Source organism: Emiliania huxleyi, assembly GCF_000372725.1.
Source record: "Emiliania huxleyi CCMP1516 chromosome Unknown EMIHUscaffold_17, whole genome shotgun sequence".
Classification (NCBI taxonomy): Eukaryota; Haptophyta; order Isochrysidales; family Noelaerhabdaceae; genus Emiliania; species Emiliania huxleyi.
This window is the reverse complement of record NW_005200881.1, coordinates 983,993-1,003,811: the sequence shown is the minus strand read 5'-3', so window position 1 is coordinate 1,003,811 and position 19,819 is coordinate 983,993. Positions and strand designations below refer to the sequence as shown.

General features: G+C 69.1%; 4 protein-coding genes across 4 annotated transcripts; 3 read left to right on the top strand and 1 right to left on the bottom strand.

Annotated features, from left to right (window-relative positions):
- On the top strand, positions 1 to 1,966 carry EMIHUDRAFT_202909 (hypothetical protein; the record flags this gene model as incomplete). The annotated part of the gene is made up of 4 exons (XM_005784618.1): positions 1 to 402; positions 509 to 654; positions 1,399 to 1,777; positions 1,856 to 1,966. The coding sequence occupies 4 exons, from the start codon at positions 1 to 3 to the stop codon at positions 1,964 to 1,966; spliced, it is 1,038 nt and encodes a 345-aa protein (XP_005784675.1).
- A 1,248-nt stretch (positions 1,967 to 3,214) lies between these two features.
- Positions 3,215 to 4,285, top strand: EMIHUDRAFT_202908 (hypothetical protein; the record flags this gene model as incomplete). The annotated part of the gene is made up of 2 exons (XM_005784617.1): positions 3,215 to 3,310; positions 3,389 to 4,285. 2 exons carry the CDS (start codon positions 3,215 to 3,217, stop codon positions 4,283 to 4,285), a joined length of 993 nt encoding a protein of 330 aa, XP_005784674.1.
- Positions 4,286 to 4,646: 361 nt separating this feature from the next.
- On the bottom strand, positions 4,647 to 5,087 carry EMIHUDRAFT_202907 (hypothetical protein; the record flags this gene model as incomplete). The annotated part of the gene is made up of 1 exon (XM_005784616.1): positions 4,647 to 5,087. One exon carries the CDS (start codon positions 5,085 to 5,087, stop codon positions 4,647 to 4,649), a length of 441 nt encoding a protein of 146 aa, XP_005784673.1.
- A 10,204-nt stretch (positions 5,088 to 15,291) lies between these two features.
- Positions 15,292 to 18,900, top strand: EMIHUDRAFT_449578 (hypothetical protein). The gene is made up of 13 exons (XM_005784615.1): positions 15,292 to 15,484; positions 15,554 to 15,795; positions 15,867 to 15,911; positions 15,980 to 16,518; positions 16,591 to 16,687; positions 16,764 to 16,796; positions 16,867 to 17,046; positions 17,205 to 17,233; positions 17,500 to 17,993; positions 18,068 to 18,106; positions 18,181 to 18,273; positions 18,347 to 18,492; positions 18,563 to 18,900. Exons 1-13 carry the CDS (start codon positions 15,316 to 15,318, stop codon positions 18,743 to 18,745), a joined length of 2,289 nt encoding a protein of 762 aa, XP_005784672.1. The 5' UTR covers positions 15,292 to 15,315; the 3' UTR covers positions 18,746 to 18,900.
- The last annotated feature ends 919 nt before the right edge of the window (positions 18,901 to 19,819 follow it).

The following is a 19,819-nucleotide window of genomic DNA, read 5'->3' as shown; positions in this document are numbered from 1 at the left end:
ATGGACGACGACCTGGCGCTTGCTCTTCGCCTCCAGGAGGAAGAGCAGAGCCGCCACCCGCCGGCTCCCGCGGGGGAAGAGGACGAAGCGTATGCCCGGCAGCTTCAGCGGGAGGAGGAGGAGGCTAGAGCCGGCGGCGGCAGCGACGACGCGGCGCTAGCGGAGCGGCTTCAAACGGAGGAGGCGGAGACTTCGCTGGCGGAGCGGATACGGGCTGGTGACGAGGCGCTGGCAAGGCGGTTTGAGGGAGAGGAGCGGAGGCTGCAGCTGGTCGCTGCGCGGGTGGGTGGCGTTGGCGTTGGTGTGGCAATCGATTGCGATGCGGACGTCGCCCTGGCGTGGCAGCTGCACGAGGAAGAGGAGCGGGCGGCGGCCCTCCGCCGCGGCGGTGACGATGGAGAGGTGAGTGCCCGCCCCCAGACGCGACCCGCTCGAGACACCCGCCCCGCGCCCGCATTCGGACCAGCCTCACCTAACTACTGCCTGTTGCCGGCCCGTTGCCGGGTAGAGCGACGCGGCGCTGGCCCGCGAGCTTGGGGCGGTCGAGCTGGACCAGCAGCACGGCGGAGGGGTCTGGTACTCCAAGCATGGCGCCGCAACAGTGGCGGAGCGGGCGGCGCCGCAGAGGGCCCGGCGAGCGAGGCAGATTGTCTCGTGCTCCGGCGCGGCGGCGAGGGGGACGCACCTGCAGCTTGGGGGCGACGCGCCGCCGACGCCGCTGCGGCCGCAGCCGCCACCACAGCCGCCACCGCCGCCACTGATGCCGCCGCCGCCGCCGCCGCCGCCGCCCTGCGATCGCAGTTTTGCCCAGGCGGTTAGTGAGCGCAGCGCAGCGCAGAGGTCTGCGTCGGCGGGGGCAGCGCGGCCGCCGGCGCGGCACGCAGCGGCACCTCCCGCCTCCTCCGCCGCGTCTTCGGTCGCCTCCTCTCCCGCCGCCTCCCTCTCCTCCCGCAGCGTAGACGGCACCGTCGTCGGGCGGCACGCTCCGCCGGGCGAGGGGGGCGGCGGCGGCGGCGGAGCGGCGAGGAGGGGGGCGGGGAGCGGGCCTCGCCTGGCGCTGACCTCGCTGCCGGCGATGCAGGCGTCGCTCGCAGGCTCGGCCGCCGGCCGCAGCGGCGGCGCAGCGCCGCGCGTGCTGCTCGTGGTCGACGGCGCAAACGTGGCGAGGTGCGCTGCAGAGACAGCCTCGCCTGTGGATGCAACACTCTAGCACCAGTGCACACTCTAGCACCAGTGCACACTCTAGCACCAGTGCACACTCTAGCACCAGTGCACACTCTAGCACCAGTGCACACTCTAGCACCAGTGCACACTCTAGCACCAGTGCACACTCTAGCACCAGTGCACACTCTAGCACCAGTGCACACTCCCATCCCGTCCGCTCGACCCGTCCGCCAGGTTCCGCCAGGACGGCTCCTTCCGCCCGTCGGCGCTGCGCGCGTGCGTCGAATTCTTCGCACGTGAGGGCGTCCCGGAGGCGAGGAGTGGCGCGGCGCTCTCCGCCGCGAGGCCGGCTGGCGCTGCTCTCACACCCCGCCCTGTGCCTGTCGTTGAGGCGCGCGTGGTGGTGACGCTCTCAGAGACGCACTGGCAGACCGTCGTCGCGGACGCATGGGGCAAGTCGCTCGACGCACGCGAGGGCGTCGCGTGGACGCCGACGGGGACGGACGACGACCTCTTCACCATCCAGCTGGCGGCGTCGTCGGGCGCGTGGGTTGTGACAAACGACCGGTTTGAAAACCACCCAGCTTGGGCGGCGCCGGTTCGAGGCCGGCTGGTGCGCCCCCCTCACTCTGCGCGGGCAAGTCGAGCACCCGAAATCTGCAGCGCCTGATGCGGCTCGGTGTGCGAGCAGGTGCGCTTCGCCTTCGCCGGCGCGAGCCTCTTTGTGCCGGCTGCAGACGACCTGGACCGCTTCCGGCAGGCGGCCAGCGTGGCTGCGCCGCGCCATCGGCACGCGCGTTGAATTGGTCCTGTGCTAGCACTACTTACTACAGACAAAAGGGAGTACGAAGAGTGCGCGGTCGGCGATAGAAGTCGTAGTAAATGTACTACCCCCCCTGCCCACCGCACGGGCCGCAGTCCGCAGACCCGAAGCACCCCGCCCGGCGTCGACTGCAGAGGGCCAACCGTCCAAATCGCCGCCGCGCGAGTACCACGAGCAAGAGCGCCGCAGCGCCGCCCATTACGGCACCAACAATGGCAGCCATATGGGAGGCGCGACGGCGAGCTTTCAGGCTGCCCGCGTCCACCGCCCCCGGGACGGCGCCAGTGAAATGCGCGGCAAGGAAGGCCTCAGCGGCCTCAGCGATCGACAGCGTCTCCACAGCAGTAGCCTCGAGCGCAGAAGGGGACACAGCAGGCGGCTGCGGCGACGGCGGCGACGGCGGCGGCGGCGATGGCAGCGGCGGCGGCGGCGATGGCGGCGGCGGCGACGGCGATGGCGGCGGCGGCGACGGCGATGGCGGCGGCGGCGACGGCGATGGCGGCGGCGGCGAAGACGTAGGGACTGGTGGAGATGGCGACGGCGGTGGCGGTGGCGGCTGCGGAGAGAGATTTCCAGGCGGCGGGGCGACGCAGCGGTGTCTCAGGTCACCCATCAGGCAACGGTACTGGCCAGTCAAGCGATGCTCCTTGTAGAAGCAGAGCGCGCAACCCGAGCTGCAGCCGGCGGCGCCCACAGCCGGCGCAGTAGAGTCGACGTCTTCTTCCCATGACTGCCTGGGTGAGAAGGTGAGCGGATCATCATGGGTACGCGAGTAGAAAGTTCAAGGTTCATGCGCTTGCACCACTGACCCTGCTCGCCGAGCTGCCACCCGTGGTCGCCGATCACTTTTGTGGACTGGCGGCGGAGTTGCCCGCCAAAAGAAAGCCAGTTGACTTGGGCCCTGCGGGCGGCCTTCTCTCGAGGTCTCGAGATACACAAAGCAATAGGTTGAAGGTTGGTTGGGTTGGGCCAGTGTCTGTGTCCTCTGTCCACAGTCACTCGCTGTCGACGCGTCCGCCTTCCTCGGCCGGGTCCCCAATGCAGCTCGGCCGCGCACCTATCGGTGCCTCATCATGGCCCGTGACGCATCTCCGCAACTCGGCACGGGCCGGGCCCGCTGCCACGTATCAACCCAGCACCATCTCACTCGAGCGACACGCAGAGGTGTTCCGCCGCGTCAAGGCATGGCCAGCCTACGCCCCGACCCCGCTGCTGTCTCTTCCAGCAATGGCGGCCCGCGTGGGAGTCGGCCGCGTGTACGTCAAGGACGAGGGCCAGCGTTTCGGCCTCGGCAGCTTCAAGCCGCTCGGTGGAGGCCTCGTCGTCGAGGACTGCGCAGGCTGTAGTGGAGAGACTCTCAACCCAGTCTCCTCCTGATCTCGATCGTCGCCGTGCCCATAGGACCTCGCCCTGGCCGCGGCGGCGAAGGGTGAGGCGAAGCCAGTCATTGCGACGGCGTCTGCAGGCAACCACGGGATCGGAGTTGCGTGGGGCGCGCAGCAGGCCGGGTGCCGCTCGCTGGTGTACCTCCACGGCGGAGTCAGCGCCGGGGCGGAGGCGACGATTCGACGGTACGGCGCCGAGACGGTGCGCGTGGAGGGCGACTACGCCGCCTCCGTCCGCGCCTGCGCTGCCGACGCGGCGGAGCACGGCTGGGAGGTTGTTCAGGACACGTCTTGGCCAGGTTACGAGGCGGTGCCAGCGCGCATATACCAAGGCTACACGGTGGTCGCCGAAGAGATGCTCGAGCAGCTGCGGTCCGAGCCTTCGCCGTCGATGCCGACGCACGTCTTGATCAACGCCGGTGTCGGCGGCTTCGCGGCGGGCATGTGCGCGCACCTGTGGGAGCGACTCGGCTCCGAGCGGCCTCGCTTCATCGCGGTGGAGCCGACCGAAGCCAACTGCCTGCAGTGCTCCGCGGAGGCGGGTGCACTGACCGCCTCCCCTCACAGCGACGCTGGCACGGTACAGACCGGGCTGGACTGCACCGAGGTGGCGGAAGTGGCGTGGAGAGTCCTCGCGACCGGCGTCGACGACTTTGTCGCGGTGCCGGATGCTGTCGTCGAGCCCGCGATGAGGCTCCTCGCCGACGACTCGCCGGCCGTGGTGGCGGGGCACTCGGCGGTTGCCGGGATCGGCGCCCTCCTCGCCGCCGCCGCGCAGCCGGGGCTGCAGCAAAGCCTTGGGCTCGGCCCGGACTCCGTGGTCGCTGCGGTGATCTGTGAGGGCGCCGTCGACAGCCAGGCCTTCGAGGCCGCCGTCGGGGCGTCGCCGGAGGAGGTGCAGGCCCGGAGGTAGCGTGAGCGACCGGGCTTGGCCGTGCGAGATCTAGCCAGAGACGTACCGCGAAGACGTTCGTGGGAGAGGTGAATAGAAGTGTGAATAGGACCCGTATCTCAGGTATGCGGTAACTCTTGTCCTGCATCAATCGAGAGACAACGTGTGCTTTTGAGGAGAAATACAGGAGACGTAGAGACTCTGGGGGGGCGCGGGGGCCCCCGGAGGCACCGTGCGCCGCGCAGCAGTGCGGAAACGCCATTGAAACGGGGCTCCGGCGCTCAGAGTCGCTCAGAGCACCAACTTCCCGAATGATCACGGTTGATCAGAGGGCAGATTTGGAGAGATCTCGAGGAGTACACACAGATAGACCCTCCAACCATCAGAAACCTCCAACCTGGTCGGTCGTACTGACCGCCGACAGATCACTCCAGACAGCAGACAGGCCGACGAGGGCGACGTCTGCACGCGGCCGGCCGGGCGAGAGGCTTGACACGATCCGACCCTGCGAGACCCTGACGCTGCTGCTAGCTATCAGACATGCACTGCTGACTGCTGCCACAATGTGCGACCTGTGCTGGCCCACTTGGCGGCCTTCCCGGTCAGTGGTGAGGCGCAGTTCAGAGCTGTCGATGGCGCGTCCGATGCCGCACTGGTCCCACATTGGTGACACGAGACCACCAAGTTTGCCGGTCCAAGAGAGAGGCACTGGTGCTGTCCTGAGAAGGTGCGTGGTCCCTCTTGACTGCCCATGCGCGCGAGGCTGTGTAGGCATAGCCTCGAGAGTGCCAGCAGCCAATCCGAGGCAGTTTGTGACGCGCATTGCGTCAGAAGCGTGCACGCGCTGGAAGGACACCTTCCTACTGGCCGTACGATCAGGTCGTCACTGAATGCTGAAGACTAAGGCCGCGAGCTATGCAGGCGGTCAGTTGAGCAGCATGGCACGGTCAGCAGCGCCGACAGGCTGTCGCAAGGCGTGATAGCATGGCCGAATTCCCTGAAAACAAGTGAAAAATCGCGCCGAAAGAAAACAATCTTCCAAAAAATCGCGGCAGGCCATCGGACCTTAAAATCCCTGTGTGGTGGCGGCGTGCCGTCCTCCCATCCCTCCCTTGGGTTGTCTGTTTTCTTTCTTTCTTTCGGCCATCGGACCCCATCTCCCCCCCCCCCGCATGGATACCCTCTAGGGCCCCCGCGCCCCCCCAGAGCGTAGAGATTCCGAAGAGATTCCGTACCGCAATAGATCCGTGCAGGATTGGATTGCGCTTGTGGTTGTGCGTGTTTGCGCATATACATCGCTCATCGGTGTGATTATCGAAATCTCCCCCGGCGAGATAGAGAAGACAGAAGTGAGTTCACACGGCCAGTCGGAAGACCAGCCGTGTACACTCGCCACCTGTGTCGGTCGGGGGCGACCAGTCACACACAGTGATAAGAAATTTGCGAAAACGCATTCGTCTTGTTCATAGGATCGTCGGCCGTAAAGTCGTGCATCGAAACAACCTATACGAGTAAAAGTAGTGGCAAACTTCCAGTTGTTTGCGCCAGCGACGCAGCCACACCACCGCGACCCTGTGCCGCAGCTATGATCACCCACGTGCCCGCCCCCCGCAAGTGGTCAAAGCTCTTGTTCGTGGCCGTGGCGGCGGCGGTCGTGCTCATGGTGGCCCTGTCGGGCGCCCGCGCGCTCGGCCTGCAAGGTGAGGCTGGCGAGAAGCTCGACCCATCCAAGATTGGCCTCTCGCCTTCGAAAATGCAGGCGGATGAGGGCTGGAAAAAGTTCACCGAGATGTGGGAAGCGATTCCGCCGATGGCACCCTGCGACATGCAGGCGGACGAAACATACGCGAAGATTTGCCCGTATCTGCCAGATTTTTGCTTCTGAGCACCCCGTGTATGCGCGCCTTGGCGCACCTACGACCGCACCGTCTGTTTGGCGCGTGAGATCTGTGTGATCTGCCGGTTTTGCTTGATCGATCGGAGCGTAATACAACTCCCCGTTCCCGCCGACGAGACATGCATGTGCGGGTCGTCGTGTGCGCCGCACGCTCTCGGTCGCTAAGACTCTCCACCTTCCTCTCTCTCTGACTCTGTCCCTCCTATCCGGATACCCAAAGCGGCCAAAGTTTATCAGGATATGAAACTCCAGAACCTCGAGAACCTCGAGAACCCCTCTCACTGTACACTGACTCTAACCGCTAACCCTCTCCCCCCTCCCCCCCTCCCAGCTCCCTCTCCCTATATAGAGCTCTCTCTCTCGGGTGCGTCCTCATCAGCAGCAAACGCATCCTTGCTGGCGTTCCGAGTGCGTTTGTTATCGATTGTTATGCCCCCCCAAATGGACACACCAACCTTGGAGCACTTGGCGTGCAGCTAACGTGGCTTGTTTCTCACATCAGGTTGCGCGTCGCCCTGACACGACTTGCTGGTGCAGCCATGGCCCAGATGCCAACCTGCAGAAGAGAAGTCGCCTGACACTGATGGGCACCGCCACCAAAGGCTGGGAGTGGTCGCGTCGCTGCTTCAGCGTGAGGAGATCAACAAGCCGGACAACGATGGCGCAACAGCGCTGATGTACGCCGCCATCTCCAGCCACCCCGCTATCGTGCTCCGCCTGCTACGGGTGGGAGCAGATACGACGGCGCGCGGACGACATGACCGCGCTGCAGCTGGCCAGGGAGATGGGCCACGCCGCGTGTGTGCGCGCCCTCAAGGAGCATGCGGCGACGGCGGAGGCGGCTGCGGCAGAGGCGGAGGTGAGAGCGGCGCAGGAGGCGGAGGCGGCGGCTGCGGAAGCACAACAAGTCGACCGGTGTGCCACCATGACAAGGCGCGCCTGGCAGCGCCGCACATACAAATCCACGCGGATTCGCCCCATCCTCGCGCTCGGCGGGATCCCGCCAATGACGACGCCGTAACCTCTATGACTACTGGCAACTAACGCGTGGTCGCACACGCTTCGTGGGGATGCTTTACACTTGTCGGAGGACGTTAACTCGCCGCGCGCGCCACCCCGTGCACAGCACGACACCAGTGCGGCCCTCACCCCGGCCCCCGCCTGCCGCCTCGGCCGCAGGCGCGCGGCTCGGTGCGCATCAGCTATTCCTCACGCCGTCGTGGTGGGCCTCGCCGCTCGAGCGCAAGGACGGCTAGCAGGTTCACTCCACTGCCCGGCCTCCTGCTGCCCAATGGTTGCCCGTCTGTGTGGTTCGCGCGCGGAGCCGGATAGGACCGCCACCGCCTCCCAAGTAACGTTGTTGGTCTCTCTATATAGCGGAAACTCCTGGTTCCTGCGTGTTTGCGAAATTCTCCTAACCTACAAGAAAAAGAATGTTAAAAGAAAACTCCTCTCGGCACGGAACAGGCAGAAAAAGAAAATCTCAGCGCCCATTTGAGCCCCGAGCCGCCCTCGCCGTCGCGCGCTCAAGCACCCTTGCGGCCTTTGCGCACCTCGCCGGAGCGATCGCGGGCAGAGGCGTCGGCAGACTGGCTGAGGCATGAGCCTTCAGCATGCCAAGGAGAAGACGGTGCTCGAGGTGATCAAAAAGGTCGAGGAGAACGACCGGCGGACGCAATCGATAGACTTGTCCGGCTCATCCGTCTTCCGTGAGAAGTCTGTCAAGCTGAGCGCGTCGCTCGCCGATGCGCTGAGCCGCAACACACGGCTCACAGCGCTCGACCTCTCCAACTGCTCCATCGGCGACGTCTCTGCGAAGCAGCTGTCGGCGGCGCTCGCAGACAACGCCACACTGTCCGCTGCTAGATGGGGAGACGCCGCCACGCAGCCGGCACTCGCGATTCGCCGCCGCATCGCAGTTAGCTGCCTCACGCCTCCACCCACGGAGACGTCCAACAGCAACGCTCGGCGTCAGCCGGCTCTCTATCCGCCGCCACTAGTACTGGCGCTGCTGCTGCCGCCGGTGCTGCCGCTGCTGCCGCCACTGCTCGGGCTCTCAGCCGGCCCTGTCCTCCTCCGACGCCCCGCTGCAGGTTCGAGCTGAACCTGTCGTACAACAAGCTCGGGCGGCAAGGCCTCATGGACATCGCAAAGGCCGCACTCTCCCCTACTTCCCCTCTCTCCCCCTCCGCCGCCACTGCCGCACAGCGCCGCAACCGCTGCCTTCACCACCGCCTCCACCGTCATCGCCTCTCCGCCTCTGTGTCGGCGCCGCCTCTCTGCCGGCCCTCCGTCGCCGACGCCCGCGGCCCGCGCCCTCGCGACGCCAGGCCCTCTCCACCAACGTCGGCCTCAAGTCCGTCTCGCTGGCGTCGCACCGGGTCGACTCGTCTGTGGCGCACGCCTACGTGCAGATGTTCTACACGAACGTCACCCTCCTCACGCTGACGTGCGGGCTGCACCCGCCTCGCCCCTCCCACCCCTCTATCCCCTCCCTCCCTCCCCCTCCCCCTCCCTCCTCCTACCCTCCCCGGGCCTCCGCCCTTCTCCCGCCTCTCTCCCCCCCGCGGTGCCCCTCCCCCCTCTCCTCCCCCCTCGGCGAGCGGCTCCCACCAGTAAACCTGCCGCCCGCAGCTGGGACCTCCGCCCGCCCCGCCGCCCGCCCCGTCCGCGGCCCCTCTCCAGCCCCTCCCCTCCCAGCCTCTCCCCTCTCCAGCCCCTCCCCTCTCCAGCCTCCCTCGTGCGCGCCGCGGCAGGTGGGACGTTAACCTGCCCGCCTTCAACCTGAAGCTCACCGAGATGATCAACCGGAACAACGAGATCAACCGGCTGCTGCTCGAGGGGAAGGACTACCGCCCCAAGCTGCCGCTCGAGATGAAGGACGACCCGCCCGAGCTCGTCGAGCGCCTCGTGCCCGAGATGGGCGACGAGGAGTTTGGCATGGAGCTGGGCGGCGCAGGCACGACGCTGTGGTGCTCCGTCTCCGGCCGGTGGGAGCTCGGCACGCTCAAGGGGTCGCAGAAGAAGGGGATGGCGGCGGCCAAGCTGGTGGTGGAGGTGGAGGGGGAGGAGCACCTCGTCGAGCAGAAGGACGTCACTCGCTTCGAGCCGTCGCACGCGCAGGACCTGCCAAACATGGTGGCGATGCACAACCTGCACGAGGCGCCGCTCCTCTACCTGCTGCAGCGCCGCCTCAAGAACGGCTCCATCTACACGTGGGCGGGCGACGTCCTGCTCTCGCTCAACCCGTACGGTGACGCGCCTCCTTCCTAGACACCTTCTAGACACCTCCCACACACCTCCCAGACACCTTCCAGACGCCTTCCCAAGACGCCTCCTGGCCGGCGTCTCCGAAACGAAACCTCCCCGCTTCCGAGTACCCTGTCCTCCTACACTTGGCGGCCTCGCATCCCGCTTCAGCACGCCGCACTCTGGAGGGCATGCCCCCCCCCCCCCCCCCCCGGGGGGAGGCGTCCCGCGCCGGAGCATGCGCGATGCCGCCACGCCTCTCGTCTCGCGCACCAACGGCCTCTCGTCTCCCCCACCACAGGCCCGCTGCCCGAGCTGTACAACCTCTCGCGCTGGCAGGAGGACAACTCCGCCAAGAAGCGCGAGGCGGCCGTGCCGCCCCACGTGTACGCCATTGCCCGGCGCGCCTACTCGCAGCTGCGCGAGAAGGTCGGCATGGCGGAGGCGGAGCGGGCGGCGGCGGCGGCGAGCGGCGGCCCCGCGTCGCCGCGGTCCCTCAGGCAGCCTTCTCCGTGAGCCTTCTCTGCTGCTTCCGCAGGCGAGCGGCGCATTCGCCTCGCAGTCGGTCCTCATCTCGGGCGAGTCGGGCGCGGGCAAGACCGAGGCCGCCAAGCGCGTGATCGAGTTCCTCACCGCCGCATCGCGCACCGCCAAGGAGGCGCGCGGCTCGATGCGATCCGTCGACGACTCGAACCGCCAGTCCATCGAGTCGTCGGTCGCGGCCGCCTCGACGCGCGCCTCGCTCGAGATGCCTTCCACGCCGCTCGCCGCCGTCGCCGAGTCGCGCACCGCGTCATTCCGCACGCCCGCCTCGCGCGCCCGCCACGCGAGCCTCGCCGCCACCACGCCCGCCCCGGACGCCGCCTTCTTCTCGCCCGCCGTCGGCGTCGCCGAGCAGCCGGCGGTCGTGTCGGTGGAGCTGCTGCTGCGCGACGCGTCTCCGATCCTCGAGGCGTTCGGGAACGCGAAGACGATCCGGAACGACAACTCGTCGCGCTTCGGCAAGTACGTCGCCGTGCAGTACGACGAGCACGGCTGCATCGCAGGCGCCGCAAAGACGCACTTGCTCAAGCACCTGTCCAGGACACGTCCACGACATGTCCGTGCCGTGTTGCGCAGGCGCCTCCACCGAGACATACCTGCTCGAGCGCTCGCGCGTCGTCGACATCTCTGCCGGCGAGCGGAATTACCACATCTTCTACCAGCTGCTCACCGACAGCGGCGCCCTCTCCGGGCAGAGGAGCCTGCCCGCCGGGCTCGCTGCTCACGCGCCCAGCTGTGAACAGGGATCCGCTCCGCGTGGAGCTTGCCCCCCGCGGAAAGCCTCGACGTGCTCAACGTCGACGGGCAGGCTCGCGGCCGCCGCCTCGCCGCCACCTCGCCGCCTTTTCGCCACCACCATTTCGCCACGACATCGCCCCCTCGCCGCTCACGCCCCTCGCCGCCTCACGCCCCCTCGCCCTCCCCTGGCCACCAAACACACCCTCCGAGGCCTCCCGAGACCTGCACCGCACCGCCCTCCAGGTGGCCCGGCTGGCCGGCGTGAGCGACGCAAAGGAGTTCGCCGTCGTCCGCCGCGCGCTGCCCGCCTTCGGGATCGGCCCGCCAGAGCAGGCGGCGTCCAGGCGCATCCCTTCTGCTGTCGAGGACGCGTCCACGACACGTCCCTGCCGCGCCCCACAGGCGGCCGTCTGGCGCATCCTTTCCGCCGTGCTGCTGCTCGGCAACTTGGCTTTCTCGCTCGCGTCGGACGCCGCCGGCGCAGACGACTATGCGCAGGTGTGTGAATATATATATTCACACTGTGCAGTGTGAATATGTATATGCAGACGACTATGCGCAGGTGGCGGACGACGCCGCGCTGGCGTGCGCCGCGGCGGCGCTTGGCTGCGAGGAGGGTTCGCTCCGCGTGGCGCTGCTGCAGAAGAAGATCAACGTGGCGGGCGAGGACATCACGCAGCGCTACTCGATCAAGGCGGCGCAGATCTGCCGCGACGCGCTCTGCAAGTCCATCTTCGCGGCCCTCTTCGACTGGGTGGTCGGCCGGATCAACGCCGTCTCGCGCTCCGCCAACCCGCGCTCCAGCTCAATCGGCAGCCGCAAGACGGCTCGGCGCCGCGCGAGGGTGACACGGTCCGAGTGAGCCGTGCCGCGCGTCGCTACAGGCATCCTCGACATTTTCGGCTTCGAGCAGCTGCAGACAAACTCGTTTGAGCAGCTCTGCATCAACTTTGTCAACGAGATGCTGCAGGAGCAGTTCAACGAGTCGGTCTTTGCGGCCGAGAGGCCTCGTCGCCGCCGGGGGGGGTTCGAGATGCGGTCGAGAGGCGACGGAGGTCTGGCCGAGACGTAGGCGCCTCTTCGCCGCCGAGGGGGTCGAAGTGGAGGACGGCTCGCTGCAGTCGTCGGCGGAGCGGCTGCGCCTCATGACGCGCATGCTGCAGGCTCCGGCCGGGATTGGCCGAGAGATGGCCGAGGTTCAGACGGAGGGGCCCGGCGAGAATGATGCGCTTGTTGCGGGGATTGGCCGAGATTGGAGGTTGGGATGCCTTAGCCCCCCCCCCCTCTCCACGCCGCCGCAGGGACTCGACGATCAGTGCCGGCTGGGCGAGCGCGGCTCCGACGAGGAGTTCTTCCAGGAGATCGGGCAGAAGCACACCGTGCGCGGCATCTGCCAGCAGGAGCAGCGCGGCGTCTTCTCCATCTCCCACTACGCGGGCAAGGTCTTCTACACCACCGACGGCTTCGTCCTGAAGAACTCGGACCAGCTGCCGCCCGATGTGACGGCGCTCTTCGCAACCTGTGTCGGCCTCGATCCGGTCATCACCATCCTCAACGGCGGCACGCCAGCCGACGCCGGCCGACTCTCCGCCGCAGACCCACGCGCCTCCGCCACCACCTCCGCCTCCTCGGTACGAGACTCCGCCCCGAGCGGCGCCGGACCCGCCGGCGGCGGAGGAGGCGTCTCCGCCTTCAAGCTGAACCTGAGTCTCGCCAACGCCCGCGCCTCGCAGATTGAAGAGGCGCAGGCGACGGCGCGCGGGGTCGGGGGAGCGGGTCGCGGCGGCCGCCAGCCGCCGATGGGCCCGCTGACGGAGCGCGGCAACGGCGGCGGCGGCGGCGGCGGCGCACCGATGATGACGGCGCGCGGCGGGCGCAAGGGAGGCGGGAAGATGACGACCCTCTCGGAGCGGCTGCGCGCGGGGATCGGCCAGGTGTCGGGCTCGGGAGGCAAGGCGACCGAGGGCCTCATGGCGACGCTTCAAGTGCCGACGCTGCGTCGCGACGGCGCCGGGACGAGGACGCGCCTCTGACGCGTCCGCTGCGCGTCGCCATCAGGTGACGACGTTGCACTACATCCGGTGCGTCAAGCCGAACGACGGGATGGCCGCGTTCGGCTTCGAGCAGGCGCGCGTGCTGCGCCAGCTGCAGTACTCTGGCGTCCTCGAGATGGTCCGGATCCGCCGCTCCGGCTTCCCCAACCGGATGCCCTTTGCCGAGTTCGAGACAAAGTTCGGTGCGCTCCTGCTCGGGCTCGAGGCGGCGCGCAAGAAGAAGGAGGAGGAGTCGATCGAGCTGACCAAGAACGACCGCGCAAAGTCCAAGATGCGGTCCTCGCTCGACGGGAGGACGATGTCGCTGCGGCGCGGCTCGGGCGCCGCAAAGGCACTCGCCGCCAAGATCGGCATCGGCGGCGCCGCCGCCAAGAGCGAGGCCAACCAGGCGCGGGACGGGCTCGGCGTGCACAGTCTGCGCCAGGACACGTCCATGACACGTCCACGCCCAAGTCCCACAGGCGCAGGCCGAGCTCGAGGCGCAGTCGGCGCTCGGCCGCGGCGACTGCTTGCTCATCCTGCGCCAGGTGATACGAGATGCCGAGACGCGGCCGGCGAGATGCCGAGATGCGGCCGAGATGCCGAGACGCGGTCGAGACGCCGCCGGGGCGCGCAGCCGACATGTCCATGTGGCAGCGCCGGAGATGCCCGCCGCAGGCCAACCTGCACGAGTACCGCCACTACCAGTTTGGCAAGACACTCGTCTTCCTGCGCAACGGCGTTGAGGCGATGCTCAACAACGCCGTCTCCAGCCGCATGAAGGCCGTCCTCTGGTTTCAGAAGCTCGCGCGCGGCCGCGTCGCGCGCGCCGCCTTTGCGACGCGGCAGGAGGAGCTCCTCGCGGTGCGAGCGGCGGCCGAGGCGGCCCGCGCGAAGCGCGCCGCCGCGAGCGCGGTGCTGCAGGCGGCGGGCCGAGGGCAGGCCGCGCGAGCGGAGGCGCGGGCGCGCCGGCGCGCGGCGGCGCGGCGGCACGGCGCGCTGGTCATGGTGGCGCACGGCACCGTCATCAGCAAGACAGTCGCGGCGCGCAAGGAGGCGTGGCTCGCGGAGCGGCGGCAAGCGAGGGCAGCGCTGGCGCCGTACGCGCTCGGCTTCTGCGGCCGGCTGCGCGCGCGGAGGAAGCGGGAGGAGGCGCAGCGCTCGCAGCCGCTGCGCGTGTTGCGGCGCGCTGCGGCGAGAGGCTTTGTCCTGCGTGTGGCGAGGTCAGCCGAGATCACCCGCGCACCTCCCGAGATTAGGCGCGCGCTGCGGCGGGGCGTCCTCCTCGTCGCGGCGATCAAGCTGATGCGGCAGGGCGTCGCGCGGCGCAAGCTGCAGGCGGTGACCAGGCGCCGCTCGGCGGCGCGCGAGGCGACGCAGCGGCGCGAGTCGATCGCAGCGCTGCAGCGGGTGCGGCGCGGCCACAAGGCGCGGGAGGAGGCCAAGCAGCGCCGCCTCGCCGTCTCGCATCTGCAGGCGCTGTACCGCTCGCTGCGCGAGAGGCTGTGGAGCGGGTCCGTCTTCGGCGCGGCGTGCGACGACGTCTTCACGGCGGCGTACGAGGACGACGAGGAGGCGCTGATGCCGCTGCTCAAGTCGCACGCCGCGCTGCTGCTCGTGCGGCAGAACGTGCCAGGCCAGCGCGCCTCGCTCGCGCACGCCGCCGCCGCGGGCGGCGCGACCCGCGTTGCGCCCGCCCTCTTTGTCCACATGTGGCGCTCCGCCACCGGCAGCGGCGCCCCGTCACGGAGCGACGACCCCGTCACGGAGCTGCGCGCGGCGCTCGCCTACTGCGCGCACTTGCGCGACGTCGAGGGGCGGACGCCGCTGCACTATGCCGCCCGCGCCGGCCCGCTCCCCGCTCTCTGCTCGCAGCGCGTCGCTGTGGACACCGCCTCTCCACACGTGTTGGCTGTGTGAACAGGCCGGCTCGCATTCCTGCAATGGGCGTCGCGGCTCCTGTCAGTCCGGCCCGCAGGCTACCAGGAGGAGGGCGGCGCCGACGCGGCGGCGGAGGAGGACTCGACGGAACTGCGGCGCGCAGTGCTGCCGGCAGTGTTGCCGGGCAGCAGCGGGCGGAAGAAGGTGCTGGTGGTGCTGCGGCAGTCGACGCTGCAGGCACACACACACGCGCACACGCGCACACCCCGGGGACACACACACACACGCACACACAGCATACCACCCGAGCGCACCGGGGCGTGCGCGTTTAATGCCGTCGGGCTCGCGCCTATCTTAGGATGTGGAGATGCGGGGGGTAGCCCACCCGCCCCACTCCAGCGTGCAGAGAGCTCACCTCGGTCTGAACGCCGCAGGTGCTGCCGGTGGACGCGGCCAACAGCATCGCCGGCCCGCCGCTCCTCTCGCTGCCGTGCGACAAGCTGCTCTACCGCCGCGCGGAGGTGCGCTGCGGTAGGGCGAGGGCGCCCTGCCGTGCGGGCCTCCTCACCCGAGTGTGCGGCTGCCCACAGGAGAGGGGGAAGAAGGACGTGCTCGAGGTTGTGATGCTGCAGCGGCCGGGCCGCCGTCAGATGAAGCAGGTTGCCGCCGTCTTCGAGCAGTCTGGCAACGAGGACGTGCTCGAGCTGCAGATGGCGAACGCAGCCGAGGCGCGCGCGTGGATGGCCGCTTTCCACAACCCGCGCTACCTGCACGCGCGCGGGCTGCACCTCGCCTCTGTCGTGGCTGGCCGCGAGGCGGCGTCGGAGCAGATCGACCTCTGGGAGCGGTGGGCGGTGATCAACCATCGCGACAGCCGCGGTGCGGGCGGCGGTGCGGGAGTGGGAGGCGCGCTTGCAGGCCCCTTGACACGCTTGCAGCTGTGAGCAGGCGAGACGATGCTGCACGCGGCGTTGCGCGGCATCGAGCCCGGCGAGGCGGACGAGAGGCAGCGGCTGGTTGCGTGGCTCGTGGACTGCGGCGCGACGCTGCTGCCGCAGCCGGCGGGCGCGCCGACCGACGAGCTGCTTGCCTCGCTCTACAAGCGCTTCTCCTCCCCGCGGCTGGGCAAGGGCAAGTCGAAGTCGCGCGCCGCTTTCGCCGAGGAGGCGGCGGCCCCACCCGCCGACGAGGCGGAGGGGGGGGGCTGATCGCGGACCTCTCGCTGGCCCCTCGCCTGAACTGTGGTTGAGCCTCCCCGTAGGCGGACGAGGAGGTTTCGGACGTCCCGTCGCCCTTTGCGCTTGCCGTGCGCGTTTCGTCGACGGTAAGGGGCGTGCTTGACGGCGCGTCTTCACAGTGTGTAGCCGTGAACAGGTGCGTCTGGCCGACGGAGAGGGGCTCGACGGCCTGCTGGCGGAGGCGGTCGTCACAATGGCGCGGCAGGGCGCGCCGCTCGTCGGCCCCGCCTCCATCGACGACCACCTCTCGACCCTCTTGCACGGGTGGTTGGACGGCGCAGACACCGCGCCGCTCACGCACGCCGCGCTGGGCGCGTGGCGCGATGCGAACGGCGTCGAGCCGGCGCATCACATGCAGCCACCCCCGCCGCCCACCACGTCGGCGCAGAACCGCGCGCTCGTGCTGCTGTCGCTCTCGCGCCTCGACTGCGCCGCCGAGCCCGCCAGCGCCCGCCTCGCCATCTCGGTCGTGCACGAGCCGTCCAGCGACGCTGCTGGTCCTCGAGGCGGCGCCGGCCTCGCCTCGCGCGCGGCTGCGTTCCAGGCCACTGAGGCGGCTGGCGCAGGCGGCGGCGGCGGCGGCGGCGGTCTGATGCGGCGGAATCGGTTGGCGACGCTGGTCGGCGAGCAGCAGTGCGCGTCGCCGCTCTCGTCGTCTGCTGTCGGCTGCCTATGGTGAAGTCGGCTGCCTGTGGCGTGCGGCGCAACCACTGGACGGCGTCTCTTCACGGCTGGTGCGGTGAGCAGGTGGTTCCGCACGTGGTCTGCGGCGTACCTGCAGGGGGAGGAGGGTGCGATGCTGCTCATCAAGCTCGTGCGCGCCACGGGCGGGGGTGAGGACGAGGCGCCTTGCCTCTGCGGTGACAAAGCGCCGCGGCGAGAGAGTGGCGTAGTCTTCACGCCTCGTCGGGTATGAGCAGGTGCTCAGCTGGGTGGCGCTACCCCTCGATGAGGTGAGAGCCCGCCACCGCCGTACAGGAGCGCACGAGGCGGAGCTGTGAGCGTGACACGATTGCGGTGTAGGTTGGCGACCACCACCTCCAGATGCACGCGCCGCCTCTGCCAAAGAGCGCCGCCGAGGCGCGTGCGCCGCGTTCCGAGCCGACCTCGGCGTGGCTGCACTGCTGCCTCGACCTCGGCGTCACCGGCACCTACGCCGCCTTTGCCTCGCGCCACCCGGACTTGTCGCGCGGACCCGCGACGGCGAGAGCCGCCGAGAGCCGCCGAGAGCGAGACTAGCCGTAACGGGTCCTCGACAGCGTAGTGTGCATTGCCACCAGATGCAGAGATGCGCGGGATGGCCTACTCTGAACCCATGCTAGGGTGTGGAGAAGCCATCCTCGCCTCGCCACTGCCACCAGGTGCACCGCGTCGAGCCTCTCGAGCGCAAGTACTCGATCGCATTCCACCCCGCCATCCGAGGCCAGCAGGCCGCCGCCCCTAAGTCGCCGGGCTCACCGCCGCTGCGGCGCGCGCAGCCGCCGCCGCCGCGCACGCCGCCGCGGCGCCCCGCCTCGGCGGCCACCACGCCCGCTCCACCAACCTCATGCGACACTTCGCCCGACAGCGCGGCGGGCACGCAGCCGCGCGCGCCGCCGCTACCGAGCTCGCCGCCGCCCCCGACGCCCGCGCCGCCGCCCGAGGCGCCGCAAGCAGAGCCGGCGCAAGCAGAGGCGCCGTCGCCGCCGTCGCCGCCCAAGACGCGTTCCAAGTCGGGTGCGCGGCTCGGCGCCGTCTCGGAGGAGTCGGTGGCCGAGGAGTCGGTGGCCGAGACGGCGGGCCAGCCCCCCGAGACGGCGGGCCAGCCCCCCGCCCCGGACGTCAAGGTGGAGACCTTGCTGGCGCGAGAGCTCGAGGAGCGCGCCGTGGCGGAGCAGGCACGCCGCGGCGCGCCGAAGGCGACGCGCCAGACCTCGCGCGCCCTCGAGCTGCTGCGCCGCTTGCCCGAGGCGGCGCCGGACCTCGTCCCGGTGCTCACGTCCGTGCCTCCTGCGGAGACGGCGGCGGCGCTCGACCAGGAGCGACGCACGCGGGTGGTCGAGCTCGTGCAGGCAGCAGCCGCCGCAGCGCGGCACGGCGAGCACGATTTGGCGGCGCGCGGCTACCTGCACGCCTTTGGCCTCTGCGGCGCCGCGTCGCTCCTCATATCGGTGCGAGTTTCGCCGACCGAGCAGCTACGGCGGCGGGTCATGGTCGCTAAGAGGCGGTGAAGCGACCGCCGTAGGTGGGGCACATGCTCATCAAACTTGGCATCGGCGACGCGGCGCGCGCCGCCTTTGAGTTCCTCCTGTCCCGCTCAGGACACGCCCCCGACGCGCCAGCATTTTCCCTCCTCAGGCGCGGGCCATCTTCGAGCACCTCCTCACCCTGCCCGCTTCCCTCTCCCCCGAGCAGCAGAGCCTCGTCAAGCGGCGCATCGCGCAGCTCAAGGCAACGCCGCGGGCTGGTGGCCGTTGCGGTGCGTGGCGCCTCCTCTCACTCCCCCGCCCTGCCGTGCGCGTAGGCGGGCGAGCCGGCGGCGAAGATGACGCCGTCCCTCCTCCTCACGCCCGCCACCGCTTCGCTGCTGCCGCCCGCCGCCCGCGCCAAGGCGACGCAGAGGTCCTCCTTCGGTCGCATCTCCCTCCCTGCCGACGGCTCGCAGCGCTGGTCTACGCTCCTCGCTTGGGGTGGTGGCGTGAGGGCGCCGCCACACTAGCGTGACGCGATTGCTGTGTAGGTCTGCTTCGTCGGAGGAGCGCGACACATCGCCGGTGCAGTTCACGCCGCGCTCGCGCCAGTCGTACACCATGGACCTCTGAGGCCGCGCGAGGGTGGGGCTCACGGACAGTTGGTCAAGGGTTTATGCATCCTTGCAGCCCGAGTGTGCCTCCCTTCCCGAAGAGGGAGGCTCTGCGTCTGATGACTCTTTGCTTTGCGATCACTCATCCTGTGCACATCTGCCCATCTCTGAGTATGTCGTCTCTTCATAAAGCCGTATCGCCACTGTCGTTCTCGCCCGCGTGCTCTTGCGTGTGTGTGATGCTGTTGTTTCTTTTCGTAGCTCGTGGTACTCTGAAGACTCGAGTGTGTCGTATATCCCGACGCGGACCGCGCAGGGGGCGAAACAGCAAACGCACGCGTCCCCGGTCGGCGGTCCCCGCCCGCGCGCCCCCCGTTCCCGTCACAACGCGGCACACACGTCACACCCCGACATCCGCCGCGCGACCGGTCTGGCAGCCCAGCGGTCACCCTCCACACCACCCCGGAGCTGCCTGACAGAGGCACCCACCGTAACACGCACGCACAAGCCTGGGCCTGCACCCTCGCACAACCACAAGAAGCCTCCCTCGCTGCACGCCCTGGCCTAGCTATGACCCCTGCGTCTGTCGGCAAGTCAGAATGTTACATGGCAGCTCTCCGTGGCTGGAGCTCCGACCTCCCACGGCGGTCAGCTCAGCCCCTCTCCCTCCCACAGGGCTTCGTACTCGAGCACCCGGCTGTAGCTCGCGTCCACATCTCCTCTCCTCTCTGGCGCTCGCAGCAGCTTCGGCGAACGCGCAATAATCTCGAGCGCACCGTCTCCCAGCTGTGTCTGCACGAGCCAGCCAGAGTCGTGCTTAACCCCGCGCGGGACGTCGCTCGGTCTCATCCTGTCGGCGTGCAGCGCGTGCAGTGCATGGAAGAAGCGCATGCGCAGCAGCGCCGCGCGCGCATTCCGGCTCTTCCGCGTCAGCGTGTTGTCCGGGCCGGGCGCCGAGAAGCGGCCGCCGCGGCCCTGCTGCTCGGCGCGCGCCTGCAGCAGCTGAAAGGCCTGCCTGCCTGTGCACGCGCGACAGGTGCGGCGGCACTGCTCCCACACGAAGCTGCTGCGGTGCTCCTCGGGTGGGTGCAGCCAGACCTGCGGCAGGGAGGGGCCAGTCTTGATCAGCGCCACCGAGGGGAGGGCAGCGAGGGCCATCGGCGGAGACGTGCCTCCTCGAACAAAGAAAGGCAA